General features: G+C 36.3%; 1 protein-coding gene across 2 annotated transcripts in view; it reads left to right on the top strand.

Moving 5' to 3' along the window:
* GPR158 (G protein-coupled receptor 158) overlaps nt 1–18,346 on the top strand; it is a 421,093-nt gene that overhangs the window by 384,084 nt on the left and 18,663 nt on the right. For both annotated transcript variants that reach the window (XM_011283685.3, XM_045061023.1), the window contains one exon: nt 6,922–7,160. In XM_011283685.3, coding sequence (XP_011281987.3) covers nt 6,922–7,160 — 239 coding nt within the window. The remainder of the gene's footprint in view (nt 1–6,921; nt 7,161–18,346) is intronic.

Below are 18,346 nucleotides of genomic sequence, written 5' to 3' on the forward strand. Positions count from 1 at the left end.
ATGTCTTTTTTTTTTTTGAAAACTGGAAATTTTGAATATTATGATGTGGTAAATCTGGAATCAGATTCTTCATCTTCCCCAGCATTTACTGTTGTTTCTTGTTGTAGTTGCTTTTGTTTATTTGTTTACTGGCTTTTCTGAGCTAATTCTGTAATATCTTTATCCTTTGTTATGTATAGCCACTGAAGTCTCTGTTCTGTTGACTTAGTGATGAGCTAGTTATTTAACAGAGATTTCCTTAAAGTCTGAAACAAATAAAAACTTCTTTTAAATTTCTTACTTTTTGCACATGGACTGTGTGTGTATGTGTATATTGGGACATGTCTTCAACACTCAGTCAAGCACTTTACCACTTTACCTTAGACTTCCTGCTTCTACAGAGCCTCGGGTCAACAGGATATGAGAACTTAGGGCCTTCTTGGGTCTTTTCTGAGTATTTTTCAGCTTTTTAGATGCCCGGGAATATTTGGGAACTTTTCAAAGCCCTTTTTGCCCAGCATATCTCTTTCCCAGCCTTCATTCATTTTTGTTTAGTCTATAGTTTGTCCTAACTGTTACCTCTTGCCCCAAGTGACATCAACCAATCCATTTGCCTTTAAATGTTTTAGTCAAGTGACCCTCAGCCTTGGGAGGGTTCCCAGTTGGGTGACTTTAAAATGCAAGTCAAAACTGCAGTGAGATATATCACTTCACACCTGTCAGAATAGCTAAAAATAAAAACATAAGCAACAAATGCTGGTGAGGATGTGGAGAAAAAGAAACCCTTTTGCACTGTTGTTGGAAATACAAACTAGTAGCGGCCACTGTGGAAAACAGTATGGCAGTTCCTCAAAAAGTTAAAAATAGAACTGCCCTATGATCTAGTAACCACACTGCTGGTATTTACCCCAAAAATAAAAAATACAAATTGAAAGGATACATACTCTATATTTATCACAGCATTATTTACATTAGCCAAATTATGGAAGCAACCTAAGTGTTCACTGATAGATGAATGGATAAAGAAGATGTGGTACATATATATATATATATATATACATATGCATATATATATATATACACAATGGAATATTATTCAGCATTAAAAAGAATAAAATCTTGCCAATTACAATGACATGGATACAGCTAAAGAGTATAATGCTAAGCAAAATAAGTCAATTACAGACAAATATCATATGATTTCACATATATGTGGAATTTAAGAAACAAAATAAATGAACAAAGAAATAAAGAGAGAGAGAGAGAGATAAACCAAGAAACAGACTCTTAACTATAGGGAAAAAACTGAAGGTTACCAGAGAGAATGTGGGTGGGAAGATGGGTGAAATAGTAATGGGGATTAAGGAGTGCACTTGTCATGTTGAATGCTGAGTAATGTATAGACTTCTTGAGTCACTATATTGTCCACTTGAAACTAATATAACTGGAATTAAAAAAAAATAAAGGCAGGCCTTTTGAACTAGTCCTCCAGAGAGCCACCAGAAAGGTCAAAATGAACAACCACATTTTTTTAAGAAAAAGGTGTATTTTGTTTGCCTAGTACTAGTTGCCTGTGATGAGAATGGGGGATGTCTTCAAGTCCACCACTGATCTGGGGAGTGGGAGATAGGACACTGGATAGAACAGTATGTTAAAATGTCACAAAACTTTTTACTCAGATTCAGTTGTTTTTCTCTTGGTTAAGCATCCCCCTGGTTGCTATAAGCTTTTGATTCTTTTCCAGGGTTCCAAAAAAGTTGATTCTAATAGTTTTTGCCACTTTATTCATTGTTTTTATGGGTGGATGGACTTGTGGGTTCTTTATTCCATCATTTTTGCTGATACTATTCCCCAAAACCATCGTATTTTAATTGCCTATTGTTGTATGTTTACTAAATTATAATGAACCTGGGAGCAGGTAGATAACTGCATTTGCATTTCTAACAAGTTTCCAGATGATATTGATGATACCGGTTTGGGAACCAGTGGCCTAGAGTAAGCAACATCTAAACTGAACCTTGAAATAATAGGTAGAAATTAGCAAAATTAGGTGTTGGCATGGGGTGGGGGGGGGCAGTGAGGAAACTGAGGGCAAAGGTTCAGATATAGTCCACAGGGACCTGCAGGTCTATAGGAAAGGGAGAGTGGTGAGAGATAAGGCTGCTGAGACAAGGGGGAACCAATATTCAAAGGCATTTAAAGGTCTTTTACCATATTAAGGAGCTAGGATTTGGATGGGAAGCCACTGAAGCACTATAAACAGGGAGTAACATGATCAGAAGTGACCATTGTGGCTTCAGTGTGGAGTGTGGAGTGTGGATTGAAGGTAGGCAAGACCAGTAAGTAGACTAGTTAGGAAGCTACTATAGGAGCAGGTTGATGACCGGGAGCCAGTATAGCAGTGAAGATGGAGAAGAAGAGAAGGATTTGAAAGATATTGAAGAGGTAGAAATTAAATTCTTGATCACTCATTTCATGTCTGGAATGTAAGTGACAGAGACAAATTAAAGTTTATTCCTAGGTTTCTGCCTCGATCAATTAAGTGATACTAGTCATTGAGATAAGTAACACAGGAGAAAAGTAGGCTAGAGGAAGAAGGAGTGGAAAGAGGGATAATTTCATTTGGGGACCTGTTGATGTCTAGTAGGTCACTGAGTAGAAAGATCTTGAGCTCAGGAGAGAGATCTAAACTGAAGATATGGATTTGGGTCTCACCAGCATGTAGATAACTGAAACAGGGGTGTCAATGGAATTCCCTGGGTACAATATTTAAAGTAAGAAATAGATCTAGATGGCTACATTTAGGAGGTCCTTGGAAAACACTACCACTTAAGGGGAAGACTGGAGAAGCAAAATCTGTATCAGAAACTAAAAAGATGCTGACAGAGGAATAGGAAGAAAATCAAGAGGATGTGACATAATGGAAGCCAAGTGCTTTAGCCATGCTGAAAGCTGGAGAGAAATCAAGTAAAAAAAAAAAAAAAGTACAAATATCAATTAGATACTTGGAGAAGTACAAGTCCTGACAGTGGAGTTTTATGAGCCCAAACCAGAAATGTGTGGGAAGTGAAAAAGTAGAGACAGATACTCCAGTGACAGCCAATTCCTGGGTTGCCCTTTTCATTGTTACATCATTTCCATGAATTTATCTACTATTAATAATGAGAACTGAATATATTCTTTAAATATGCCTTTTTAAACTCTGTCAATTTCTTGCAATCTTCTTGTATATGTTACTGCTTTCCTTCAGAAACAGTGAAACCTTCTGAACAGATGGTATCCTAAAGATTTATCTATGAAAAAAATAGTAAAGTAATCTAAGAAATTTAATTATTGTATTTTTTCCTACAGCTGTATTTCATATAAATGCATATCTAAGGATTTCATTTTTAGAAGTTGCTATCTAGGGAGTGAACCCATATAAACTAACAAGAGCTTGTTTTTTAAAGATATGGCAGAATTTTCTCATTTTATTTGAAAACAATGCTAGAAAAATTCATCTTCTTCCATTTTACAAAACCCAATATCCTGAAATGCTCAGACTGAAGTGCACAATTGTGTTAGTGTGTTTCCTAGTATTCAAAAGCCAATAAAACTAATAACAGGAGACCCATGAAGCCTTTGGCTTTGGTTTTTCCTCTCTGGAAATGAGATTATGGGATCTATGATAATCTTGAATTCTCAGACTATACAATAAATACCCAAGACATCACCTGGAAAACATGAAAATTTCTAATAATTTAGAATTCAGATTTATTGATTAAAAGATTATCAAAGTGGGATCATAGAGATTTCCTCTGCAAAATGCAACTTACTTTTCCTGCTTTGTACTTTGTTATGTTATGTTATTCTCAAGCTAGAATATCTCCTTATATCTTCTCCACTTTCCTCCATTTCTGTTGGTATCCATTGAAGTCCAGGCCAAATATAACCTATTCTATTAGGTTATTAGACTTACTAGGTACATACAATGTAGAATATATGCTGTTTTATATGGTAGTTATTTCTACACTTGATTCTAGTTAGATTGTAAGCTTCTAGAACTGTATCTTATTCTTCCCATGTTGCTTAGCATGATACCCAGTATATGATTGTCACTGTATAAATACTTATTATAATTCTATTTCAATTCAAATTGTGTCTAGAATTAGAACAATTCTCTCTTTTTTTCTGCCTAGCCAAAATATAGAAGACCATAAAAATGAGCCAGATTTCCTCTTTTAAGCTCCTAGTCATTCAAAATTTAGAATTCATCCAGGTATGACCAGAAACAATTATGTGTACCTAGTGGCTGCAAGTTTCTCCTGCAGAAAATAAGACTGGAACTGGCAAAACACATTCATTTAAAAAAAATTCTCTTATTTCTAAGAGTTCTCTGAATTTTTTGATCTGCTAATTACAGTAGAAGTCTTTCTTATGGGGATTAGTCACTGGTCAATAAATTGATAAACTTGTTTAAAACTGAAAGGCATTAAAGTAAAGTGTATAAGAGACTACAATTTAAAACACACAAATAATCATTTACCAATTTTTTTAAATAGGCCCCTTATTTGACTATGGGTCTGACGTTTGGAGTGCATTGTTCTCTTTCTAACATAAATTACTGTAGTACATTATCTACTGTTCACAATATTGGTTCTTCAAATAAGAGCACAACTTGGGGGTGCCTGGGTGGCTCAGTCGGTTAAGCATCCAACTTTGGCCCAGGTCATGATGTCATAGTTTGTGAGTTCGAGCCCCGCTTCAGGCTCTGTGCTGACAGCCTGGAGCCTACTTCAGATTCTGTCTCCCTGTCTCTCTCTGCACTTCCCCAGCTCATGCTCGCACTCTGACTCTGTCAAAAATAAATAAATTTTAAAAATAATAATAATAAATAAATAAGTAAGACCACAAATCTGAAGATTTTTTAAAGCATTCTGAGCATAGAATCTTTCTAGATTTTTATGTTTTTTGACCACCCCAGTATATTAAAGTTTCCTCACTTTCCCCTAGGTTAACAGCTTATTTAATGCTTCACCTACATGGAGTCTTTCCAAAGCTTTCAAGACAGATTTTATACAAATAAGTCTCCTTTTGTTTCAGTCATGTGTAATTATTTTATTTATAATTTGGTTAAATTATATAAATTGATAACAATGGGCACGATTTGGGGACACATACAACTGATTCTTAACAAGTAGCAATTCAACTGATTGGAGTCGAAGTGTTTGAGGCATACCAGACAGAGGTAGCAAGTTAAGTGTCACTGCTAGCATTTAGCATGACATGGGCAGTACTCAGTATGTTTTACATAGAGAATGGAGAATAACCCTTAATCTGATAAACTAGTTGAGTGGAGAATAGTTAAAGAGGTCTTCTGCTGTACTCTTTTTTATACATATCTTGCTACATTGTTCCACAGCAAAGTTGAGGGTATTTTACTCAATATTAAATAACTTCATGCTGTGTGTTAGTTGAAGGACATTGAAGGACAATGGAGTTAAAGATATAGGGGAAAGAAGGATAAATAAAAGTCTGCTAAAAAATAAATTTCTTTGCTGGGTGTATTGTGTTGATTCTGGAAGAGCTACTGAAGGTCTATAGAGACAGAAAAAATAGTATAAGACATCTAGGCTATTTTAAGTGTGTATGTTTCATTTCTGGACTTAAAATGATTTTTGTGAAGAATTCATAGGAATACTTCATAAAAATTTTATAAAGAATGAGATGAAGGACAGAATAGAAATTTGGGAAAATAAATTTATTTTTGCCTTTTGGAAATTGATTGTGGATACCCCCATAGTATCATGAACCATTCATGGTAGTTTATTTTAAGTCACAATTTTGTGACATAAAATTTCAGAATGAGAGTGGGGAGTTAAAATCAGCTAAGAATATTCTGGGGATACAGTTAAAGAAATGGGTAAACGGAAGGACCTGTACAGTAACTTTGGATTTTGCCTTCACACAATAACTAGAAATGGAATAGTTCTTAGATATAACTTAACCCAGTAGTTCTCAACTCTAGCTATTCATTTGAATTGCATACATAGAAAAAATAGTATGTATGTATGTATGTATGTATGTATTTATTTATTTATTTATTTATTTTAGTTTTTTTTAATATGAAATTTATTGTCAAATTGGTTTCCACTCAACACCCAGTGCTCATCCCAACAAGTGCGCTCCTCAGTACCCATCACCCACTTTCCCCTCTCCCCCACCCCCCATCAACCCTCAGTTTGTTCTCTGTATTTAAGAGTCTCTTACGGTTTGCCTCCCTCCCTCTCTGTTTTTAAATTCCCCCCCCTTCCCCCATGGTCTTCTGTTAAGTTTCTCCAGATCCATTTCTTATATGTCATCCCAATCCTCTTCTTTAATATGGTGATCTTAATTCAGTTACCCTATTTAAATACCTCTCTCATTGTTTTCATTTTTATTTCATTATTATTTTTGGTAATGTAATGAAATAATTATAGAGAGAGGTCATTTAGAATAATTTTCAGAAAATAACTTTTGTAACATTCTACTGTTAAAAAAACTGGTTTAAGGAAATTTTTGACTTAGTATAATATTGTAAAACCCAACTACTTACTTCCAGGACTATTTTTGAGCCCTTAGAAACCCTGTGTGAGCAATGTTTGCCTATGGATCTTTTTTTTTTTAAGATCTTGAGTATTTTCCTTGAAATATTAATACATACTCAAAGGAATTCCATCCTTTGCAAATCTGTTGACTCACTGGCATCTAATGTAGGATATCTGTTTTGCTATTGAAAGATTAAAAACTAGAATGAAATTAAGTGAAGATATAAGCAATACTGTTTTTGAGGTTTTTTCATGTTAAAACTGCATAAGTAGGGTGTGGGTGGGTTTAAATTTCACCTAGAAAAATAAAATATTGTGGAGTTTTACTTTCTGACTATTAAGCTTGCCTTCACATTTTGATGTTTTGCTTTTCCAGGGTTTTGAAAGTGTTTCTTTCACGAACAGCCCAACGGATTCCGTATATGACTGGTGGACGGGTCATGAGGATGCTGGCAGTAATGCTCCTGGTAGTATTTTGGTTTCTCGTTGGCTGGACTTCGTCTGTTTGCCAGAATTTGGAGAGGCAGATTTCACTTATTGGCCAAGGGCAAACATCTGATCACCTCATCTTCAACATGTGCCTCACTGAGCGCTGGGATTACATGACAGCAGTTGGTATGTGGTCACTTGTTTGTGCGCTTGCCTTGTCCTTTTTCCAGTGGCATTAAAATAGACTTCTGTAGAAGCCTTACCACTCCCCTTTACCAAACTGAAAGTAATTTCACCTGATATGGTTTTGGTAAAGCAATATTATGAAAAGGACAATAATGACATGTGGAATGCAAACTTTTTCTGAGTTCCCATTCTTTTTTTCATAGTTATGTAGCTTTGTAGTTTTGTTGAGAAAATGCAGTTGAGGAAATTAGGAAGGAGAAATGCAGCAAATAAAGGCAACTTCTTTGCACAGAGTTTCTATTTTCCACCTTCTCACTGTATTTCCATTAGATTAACAGTAGCTGTTCCCTTGATTTATTTCTTTAGTTGGGAAAAAAAAAGGAGACATGCTGAAATTTTTTATATAGGTTTGGTCCTGTGATATATCAGACTTAGGATCCAGGGTACTCCCTGTGTAGAGATTTTCCTTGCAAAATGATTAATTAATCTATCTTTCATCTGAAGACAATTTATTAGGAATTCTCTGGAGGTCCAGTATTACACAAAAATGAAGCCATGCTTTTTAGGGATTAGTGAGAGTTTGATGACTTAGAAACTAGAGAACTCGGGAGAATCACATAAAGGCTTAGGCCAGAAACACGGGTTTCTCTGGCATCTTGGTTTTTGAAAAATGAGGAAGAGAAATCAGCAGGAATTTTTCTGCTGTTAACATTAGGCTATTTTAAGCTAGGCCTCTAAAGATACAAAAAATAATGAAAACGAATTTTTATTATTTTGTTGTCATTCCCCTCAGTAAACCACAGGACAAATCTTAATTTTATTTGGCAGATATAAAAAATAAACACATGAGTTTAATTCCTATTTTCTGTCTCCCCAGACTTGGAGATTGTTGGTTGAATATTCACATTTAGTATTTTGCCAGAAGTTAATTAATAAAATGTGTATTTAGTTTATAATTTAAATGTAACAATATTTTTCTGGGCAAGACATTTTAGAAATTTTCTGGGCCTGATATCTGTATGAATAAAGCAATGTGGGTATATAAAAGAATGGTTATATTGATAATATGTAAAGCCAATCATCATTATTTTGATTAATATCAAAGAAGAAATCGGAAATTATAATTAGATCCATATCAGTATATATCAATGTCAGAAGATAAAGCGTAGAAATAATCTGATTCTGAATTTCATATGGATATGAAAATTTAAAAAGTTATATAGATATAAGATTTCTACTCAACATAAATCTCTGACATTATTTTATATTGTTCAATCCAAGTTAACCAAACTAGGAAAAATCATTTCCCCATATTACTGTGAAGAAAAGCCCACTATATTGCTTTTCTGTTTTATAATACTCAAAATACATCATTGGGTAGGGAATAAACAAGCAGAAAGCATGGCCTATTTACCTAGCCTTTTTTTGTATTTTGTACATCTTGGTTTTGAGATGTATTCAAGGCCTTTTAAAAATTTCTTTTACACTCTAAAGAAAATCATATTTATGATATCTGATGTCTATATAGAGTGAATAAGAATATATAGCTGACAGCAATCTGTAATTTATTTTCCACAAACTTTGTTATATATAAGTAAATTTTCATACAATAAATAAGACCCACTGGGTATCTATAATTTCTCTGATACTGTGTTGAACGTTTTGCAGGAGACATAAAATGAATAAAACCCTTATTCCTCTCACCAAATAGCTTACTATTAGTTTGTATAAATAAAAGGAAATTGTTAAAAGTTATTAAAAACAAAATTATGTGGTGAAGACTCTTGTTACAATAGTAGTTCAACAAAGGAGGACAACAGTCTGGACCAGAACCCAGGAATCTTTATAAAAGAGAAGTTCTTTGAGCCATGAGTAATATTTAGGTTATTGTAAAGTGGCGCAGGGAACATTCCCTTTGATAGGAATAGTGGTGAAGGTGGATGGAAATTGTATGAAACATGAAGGAAGTGCCCAACTAGAAAAGAAGATTATGTTGGAATACATTGTGACTAATACTGGATATGTAAGTTTATTGTGAGTCTTGAAAACCTGTTATAGGAATTTGGAGAACCAGGAATGTGATGTGATGATGAATCCATAAAGTCAATCTAGATTGCCTTCAGGAGAGAGATATGTATAACTCTCTCCTAAAGGCATATATAGATGTACATAGATAGATTATAAATAATAGATATAGATATAGATGATATAGATATAGATATAGATGATATAGATATATCTCCTAAAGGTATATATAGATATATATAGATGTACCAAATTCAGGGGTTTTGATTCTACCTAATCATTAGATGGAGAAAGAGCAGTGGCTCTCAAAAGTGTGCTCTCAAAACCAATGGCAGCAACAGCACCTGGGAACCTGTTAGAAATGCACATTCTTGGGCCCATTTACAGACTTGCTTGTCAGACCCTGGAATAGCGGGGCCCAAAAATGAACAAATCAGGAGACTATAGATGCTGGAGAGGATGTGGAGAAACGGGAACCCTCTTGCACTGTTGGTGGGAATGCAAACTGGTGCGGCCACTCTGGAAAACAGTGTGGAGGTTCCTCAAAAAATTAAAAATAGACCTACCCTATGACCCAGCAATAGCACGGCTAGGAATTTACCCAAGGGATACAGGAGTACTGATGCATAGGGGCACTTGTACCCCAATGTTTAGAGCAGCACTCTCAACAATAGCCAAATTATGGAAAGAGCCTAAATGTCCATCAACTGATGAATGGATAAAGAAATTGTGGTTTATATACACAATGGAGTACTATGTGGCAATGAGAAAGAATGAAATATGGCCCTTTGTAGCAACATGGATGGAACTGGAGAGTGTGATGCTAAGTGAAATAAGCCATACAGAGAAAGACAGATACCATATGGTTTCACTCTTATGTGGATCCTGAGAAACTTAACAGGAACCCATGGGGGAGGGGAAGGAAAAAAAAAAAAAGAGGTTAGAGTGGGAGAGAGCCAAAGCATAAGAGACTTAAAAACTGAGAACAAACTGAGGGTTGATGGGGGGTGGGAGGGAGGGGAGGGTGGGTGATGGGTATTGAGGAAGGCACCTTTTGGGATGAGCACTGGGTGTTGTATGGAAACCAATTTGACAATAAACTTCGTATATTGAAAAAAAAAAAAAGAATAGCGGGGCCCAGCAGTCTGTGTTTCACAAGCCTTCTAGGTAATTTGGATGCTATTCTAAAGTGTAGAACTACTGACTCCAAAGAAGTAATCAGATGAACATACTAAAACACATGTCACTTATCTCAGCTGTGTTCTGGGCATTCCATAATACTGTTTCCGTGATCAATCATTAGAACATTGTTTGCAGTGATTATTTCAAGTCTTATATTGTACTCCCTCTTCATACCTTCAAACTTCTTTTCTGTTAGATGCCTCCTCCTTGAAAAAAGTAAGTAGGAGCAATTAGACATCTGTTGTTTCCAAATCTTACCTACATATCTATAGATCTTCCTGTATTTCTATCCATTCTTATTTTTTCTTCTTATCACCTAAAGTAACCCCTCATCCAACATTAACCCCCTTATCTCCAGTGACCTCTCTCACTTTATATAACTTTCCTGTCTTCTGATACTCCCCTACCTCCCAAATCATTCATTAAAAGATTCCCTTCTGGGGCACCTGGGTGGCTCAGTCAGTTAAGCGTCCAACACTTGATTTTGCCTCAGGTCATGATCTAATAGCCCTGCATCAGACTCGGTGCTGAACATGGACCCTGCTTGGTATTCTCTCCCTGTCTCTCTCTCTCTCTGCCCCTCCCCCACTCACGTACAGACACGTACATTCTCTCTTTCTCAAAATAATCTTAAAAAAAAAAAAAGAAGAATTCCATTCTGACCACAACGTTCTCTCAGGCTATTTAACTGCTCCTTCTGCGATAGTTCTTTAGATTCATGGGCTGTTTTTATTGTATTTTCCTGCCACTAGACTCTGCTTTCCTCCAGAGAGACAGCTTACCTGGTGGCAAATTTTTCCGCTAGCAAGGATGAAACTATGGAAAAAGTAGACATTTTTTAAATACAGTAATTCTGGATAACACCAGAGAAGGGGATACACAGAAAGCAAGGAGGACCCTGCGCTCACTTTCCTGAGGACTGCGGGGTAGGAAGTACAAGAAAAAAATACAGATCCATAGCTGCTGCTGGAAATGCATTTCTTTGGATGATAAGCAGGTCTCCGTGAAGGTGAGGAGAGAGACGCTAAGAGGAGAGATTATGATTGGAAGATCTGGGGCATGGCTTTAGCAGTGAGATAAAAGTAGCAAGACTTGAGAGGCAGGCATTAGTGAAACTAATACTCCCACAGATGTTAAATGGTAGCATTAGGGTCTCAGAAAATAAAAGACTAGTGATAGGGTGCAGAGACCATGAGATGAGAGGAAGTCAAATGGTGGTGGTGTTTGTTTTGTTATCTTCAGGCATTGTTTTGTTCCTACAAACTACTGGAACACCATAGTTTCAAAAACTCCAGCAACACGTTTCTCTAAAGAAAAGTCAAGACACATAGTTTCACAACAGGAACAAATATTTGAAATTAGGACTGTCTTAAAAAATCAGCGACATGTGGTTGCTGTGATTTTTTTTCACACTACCCTACAGCAGTTCCATTTATTTATCTTTCATGCATCTTTGATTTTTCTTTCTAGTGCATGTAGCACTAGATATTCTGTATTTAACCTCTTTTAATTTAGTGTTTTCTAATGTGCAGCAGATGCTTCTTTGCAGTTCTCTTTATATATTTCTATAAGTAGCGTGTTTGCCCTTAGATTTTTTTTATACTCAGACTGTTATTCAAGAGTAAATTCTTATATCTTCAGTCAGCCAAGAGGAAACCTGTACTAAAAGCTAAATTATTCCATTTCCTAAATGGAAATGTTTCTATATAAGGGACAGGCTGTGGAGAAGCAATAGATTGGTTTTACCTGGAGGTTGTGAAAATTTTCGTCAAGAAGCTCTGTACACTTACATCAATGTCAGGAGTCAATTTAGACAAAAAAGAGAAAGTAATAGTTAATATATTTATAAACATGCATTCTGGGTTAGCTTTCCCTGTCAAAAAGGATTTAATGTTTAAAAATACAAAATAGGGAACCATTTGAAAGAGTGCAGTACTAGTCTTCCCACTGAAGTAGAACTCTAGGTAGAAATATGGGTCATACATCTAAAGAATTTGCCCACTGCATAGGGCATCTCCAGAACTGCTCAGACAGGTGATTTCCCTGCCACAAGGGTTTCAGACAGAGGAAACAGGTGTAGAGACTGCTTGCGAAATCTCCAAACCTCTATGAGACTCAGTTTCTTCTTTGAGTTTCTTTGTTTGAAAACATAGAAAGGGGAAAATGATGACTTTCAGAATCCCATTGTTATTTATATCTATTTATAATTCTTAATAATCATGTTTGTCCTATACAAAAAAAAAATGTGAGATCAGCTTTCATGAAAAACAAATAAAGGTGTGGGGCACTTGGCTGGCTCAGTCGGTAAAGCATGTGACTCTTAATTTCAGGGTGGGGATTTTGAGCCCCACGTTGGGCAAAGAGATTACTGAAGATAAATTAAATTAAAAAAAAATAAAATAGAAGTGTATACATTGCAACTATAAAAGACAGGTGAACATGGGGCAATGTGAGGGTATTTTCCAGGCCCAGAAGTCTGGGAGCTTTTTAGTGATTTATTTTATGTTTTATTTTTTATTTTTGTTAACTTACATCCAAATTAGTTAGCATATAGTGCAACAATGATTTCAGGAGTAGATTCCTTAGTGCTCCTTACGCATTTAGCCCATCCCCCCTCTCACAACCCCTCCAGTAACCCTAGTGATTTTTTTTTAATCTGGTGGAAAATGAATTTCAAAATGTGAATGTTCCAGAATACTTCTGGATCAGACTAGCTGCCATACCTCTTTGGAGATCATCTATAACGATAATAAAAAATACTATAAAACTTATACTATTTATCATCCTGTGACTCACCCCTTTGAATTTTCTGAGTATGTTTCAATACATTATCTACAGCTCATATGCTTACATCTGCCCATCCCTCCTTTCTCTCCCAGCCTGGTAGCTATAATACTCCCCAGCAACATCAACTGGATTGTTCTCACTATATCCCTGACACCTAACAAAGTATTTGTCAGCTCTTGATAAATATTTGCTGAAAGAATAAAGAATGAGCTCAGCTCCCTTTATCTTGTAATATTTTCTATGGTCAGGATTAGAACAGTGTGAGGAAACGTGATAAAGCTAAAAATCCAGCAGTTACACAATGGTCCCCACATTCTCTTAATGGTATGTTCAAATTTGGGAGGTATTTTTGAGCAAGTTATACAAACTAAATCGACAGCCCTGAGCCCTTTTTATAAAATTCTCCCTCTGACTTGTCCAACAGTCAAAGTAAGAGATGGGTACAAATTTGACATGGCAAAACAAAATTATATATATTTTTAAACATTACATAATTCACTTACAAATATTGAAGTAGAATAAAACTGATATGCTATTGATAAAAAATTTTTATTACTCCACTATTCTATGTAAAGGATAAGGGGGTTGGGGCTGAGAAACATTCTTTTAAATTAATGGAGGCAGCAAATAAATATCCTAAAAATGTTGGTAGTAGGATTCTCAGATTTTTTTTTCTAAATCTATTTGCCCTATTTAGTAAGTTGCTAGTCAGTTGTGCCTCGTCAAGATTTTGCACAATAGCAACTAAATTTTTCATGGCTAAAAAGTTAAAACTCTTTTACCCTATGAGTTTCCTAATTTGTTGGTACAAACTAACACATGAGTAGAATTAACTTCTCATGCCTGAATTATCTTTGTAAGGTCACCTCTAGAGTAAGGAAGACCATACTTTTTCACATGGATTTAGTGCTGGCAGGCAGAGTCCTCCAACATGGGGCTTCCAAGTTTGGAATACATAATTTCTTTAATTTGTTTTATTTTTAAATTTTTTTAATGTTTATTTATTTTTGTGAGAGAGAGACAGAGAGACAGAGTGCGAGCAGGTAAGGGGCAGAGAGAGAGGGAGACACAAAATCTGAAGCAGGTTCTAGGCATTGAGCTCTCAGCACAGAGCCCAGTGCGGGGCTTGAGCTCACAAACCATGAGATGGTGACCTGAGCTGAAGTTGGATACCCAACCAACTGAGCCACCCAGGCACCCCATGGAATACATAAATTTAATAGAGGTGGTGATATAGTGGAGTTCATTCTCTCATTGGTTAGCAGTCAGTATCTCACTACACATTCAGCACATAGACTGAAGATAAACAGTACTAATGACCAAAACAAATTAGAATAAGTGAGCAGACATATACCTTACCTACAAGAAACAAGGCTGCAAAAGGGTGACTGATAGATGGTAATGTCACGGACATGTGGAACTTCTATTCCATGGCTAAATCTCAGCATCAAGCTTTAGTTCAGATCTAGGCAAGCACTGAAATGTTTCCTTGGTTTCTTCTAGAAGTTAGGTGATGATAATCTAATGTGATTTAAAAGAGATGTAATTGAGAATAAAGCTATTTTGCCACCTTCCTTAATCAAGCACAAGAATATACACAAAAAAATTATATCCAGGTTTCTGTTTACCTTCTGTTATTCTCTGTATCTTTCTATATCACCGTTATGGCTTAACTCTTCTCAACCACATTTATATGATTTAATAACTATTCCCTGATAAGGACTCTTTTATAAATTAAGATCTTTGTCCATGTCTTCATAGTTGTGAAAAGTCCACCAGTGCATGAGGTATCTTGTGGTTTTGGAAACTTCTTAGAGCTTGGCATCCCTTGCTGTATCTTTTATTCACCAAGTTTGAAAGAAAGACATAGAGAAAAACCTAAGCAATAATCAAACAGGCATGTTGAGCTTGGGTTCCCATTTCATTTGGGAATTTTTAAATATTTGGTGGTTCTAAAGTAATCCCAATATTCATTATTCCACTGTTCAAAAGTTCTAATTCATTTCCATGAATTCCACGTGGAATGTTTTCACTACAGGAAACACAATCTTTACTCTCTTCTTCACTGACATCCTCTTCTTTTTCTCTTCCTTCCTAGTATGATATCTTAAACACACAAAACAATGTGTCCAGTCATTTAGTTAGTCATATGCCAATGTTTAGAAGGAACCAAGAAGAATACAGTAACTCTTTTACTGAGTTATACAGGGAAATTCTAAAATAGTCATTGTTTCTGAGGATGTAAATACTTAATTACCGTAGAAGATTAGTCTATCTTATGACAGGTGAAATGTGATATAAACACCATTTAATGAGTGTGGGAGAAAATAGATTAGACTTCCTCTTCATCTGACTTAGATTAATGTTCATGATGTAGGTTCATTTACATACATCTTCTTTTAGTCTAATGTACCATATGTCTTCATCCACACTGCATCACTTGTTACCACTTTAAAAATGTATTTTTAATTTTCAATCAAAGGATAAAAGCCTGACCACAGAGACAATTTATTTGCCTTGGCTTGGGCTGCATTGCTAGAAACTCACACATGCTTTTGGAGGGTCTTGCTTGACTGTTTTTAGAAAGAGTGAAGTGGGGGGTATTTTCTTGTTTATCTGTATACCACGTCTTCTGAAAAGTCTGTTACATCTTTGAGGAGTATTTATTTATATGATGCTACAGGGCTAACAGGACAAATTATTTTCTATCTTAATTTTATCCTTACAGTGCTACTTTTCTTTTTGGAAATTTAGGAGATTTGAGGTTAGGGCTGGGGATTCTCTTGGGACAGCTCCTAAAGGCCAGGGAGCAAGAGTATCTAAGATATCCGTGGTGGTCATAATTTCTTCTCAGGGGTTTCAGCTCCCAGGGAGCCCTGGAACTTTCAAGGGAGGAAGCAACATTAAGAAGGAAAAAAAAAGGCTGTCTTTAGTTGCTTGAACAGAATATCCTATAGATTAAACTCAGTTGTCAAGAAGATTTTGACAGATCGTTTCCTTGTATTGAGAGGACTATCACAGTTTAAATAACAAGCTGTTAATCCCTATGGACTGCAAGCTTCCCTGTATTCTTACAGCTCAACCCATTCCGATCTCTGCAGTAATCATGAAGAGCCTGGTACCACCATTTCCTCTGAGATTAGAATATGTAGGAGTAGAAAGGTTTGTGGGTTTTTCAGTTTCAATTCACTGAGACCCATTCCCCAAAGTAGTGGAAACTGTGGGATAAATTAAATAAGAAAAAGACCTTTAGGCCAAGAAAAAGGCAGATTTGTAATGACCATGTGAGTCCCCCACTCAGTGGTCAAGTAATGTCCTGAGCCAAGCCTAACTCAGCAAAATTGTCTTCAAAAGATTTTATAAGCTAGAAATTGAACAAGGAACTTAATTTCTTTAACTTCCAGAAGAGATAATGGCACTGTAAGTATAAAACTAAGGTATAAAATAAATTGTTTTATTCTCTCTTTCCCCTTTAACATCATATAAAAAACTACATCTCAAAGAAGTAAAATAATTTTCACAAAGATAGAATATAAACAGAAATATAGCCCCCCCACACACACACACAATCATCCTAAAACCACTCAAGCTAGCCCTTAAAAAAGTATGTGCGAATATAGGGATGTAGCCCAAACAAAGGTAAATAATTGTCGATGCTGTCAGTCTTTAAAAAAGGTTGACAATTTTAAACATAGTTTTTAAATTGTTTTAATGTTTTATTTATTTTTGAGAGAGAGAGAGAGAGAGAGAGAGAGAGAGAGAGAGAGAGAGAGAGAGCATAAGCAGGGAGGGGCAGAGAGAGAGGGAGGCACAGAATCTGAAGCAGGCTCCAGGCTCTGAGCCTGAAACAGGGGACACAGGGCTCGAACTACCACCCCAACCATGAGATCATGACCTGAGCTGAGGGCAGAAGCCTAACTGACTGAGCCACCCAGGTGCCTCTAAATGTAGTTCTTAAAGGTAACACATAATCCTGACTGCAGCTCCCTCTTCAAACAACACACATGTAAATGACAGGGAGAGGGAAATGGAAGAAATACTACTAGAAGACACAACTTGCTGTCCTGACATTGACCCTGTGTCTTGTGACATTGACCCTGTGCCCTGAAAGTTCCCCAATCTTATCTTATCTTTATGAGCTCTTCCTACGTTCATGATCTTTAATGTGTGTCCATAGACTCTGGAGCTTCTGAATTTCACTAAATTTCTATCACCCCATATCAAACCTTAAGAACTTTAAATGTACGTGCCAGAGACAGAGGGGGTAAAATATATGCCTTCTCTAACTTTCCCACTCAAGATGCAGTGGAGATGGTGAAAAACTTGATCCAAGTTCTAGAGATGTATGAAAGGAAGCAATAAGGAAAAGCCAACCTGCAAATGTGTGACCATTCACAGCAGTGCTTGCCTTGGAGAACTCCTTAGCAGTGAGTGTAAGAGAGGAATAATCAAATCACTACATAGTTCATATGATTAACAATCATATTCCTTAGTATTACAACACGGTATCTGTGATCTGAGCTTGAAACTGGGACATTCAACATTTTGCCCAGCCTGCAATAAAGCCTTCATACATGTAGATAATGTACAAAAGGCATTTAGTACAGTGCCTGGCACGTTCAACAGATGTTAGCTACAAAGTCAGACTCAGGGGACAAAAAGTAATTCCGAATGGAATTACTAGCTTTTCCTAATTAGCATACTAATTATTTAAAGTGCAGACAATTGTTGCTTGGGAAAATATTTGTTTTCTCCAATAGGATGAAAAAAAAATATTTCCCAAGGTTTTGTCTATGCCTCTGTTAATAATAGAGCAAAGAATAGAGTTAGTAAGCGCATCCTCATCTCAACCCAAGGATGTCATTTAGAGAACACTGGTCAGGAACTAAGGAGCCTGTGTTCCAGGCCCTAATTTACTGTGACCACAGGGATGGCAACAGGGATACAACAGGGTTCTCCACAGGCATGTTCTGCAGCCCAGCGCTGCCCATCCCTGTGGCTCACTGTTTCCAGAGAGCTGAGGAGGGAGCAGACATTCCTGCCTCCACTGTCCTCCTTGTGAAACGTACTGCAGCACTCACATTCTACTGCTTCACTCTCTGTCCCAAAGCTCAATAAAGGGACTTCAGGCAAGCAGAATCACAGCAGTTCACCAACCACCCATCTTTGCAGCCACATACACACTCCAAACA

The sequence above is a fragment of the Felis catus genome, chromosome B4, assembly GCF_018350175.1.
Source record: "Felis catus isolate Fca126 chromosome B4, F.catus_Fca126_mat1.0, whole genome shotgun sequence".
Classification (NCBI taxonomy): domain Eukaryota; kingdom Metazoa; phylum Chordata; class Mammalia; order Carnivora; family Felidae; genus Felis; species Felis catus.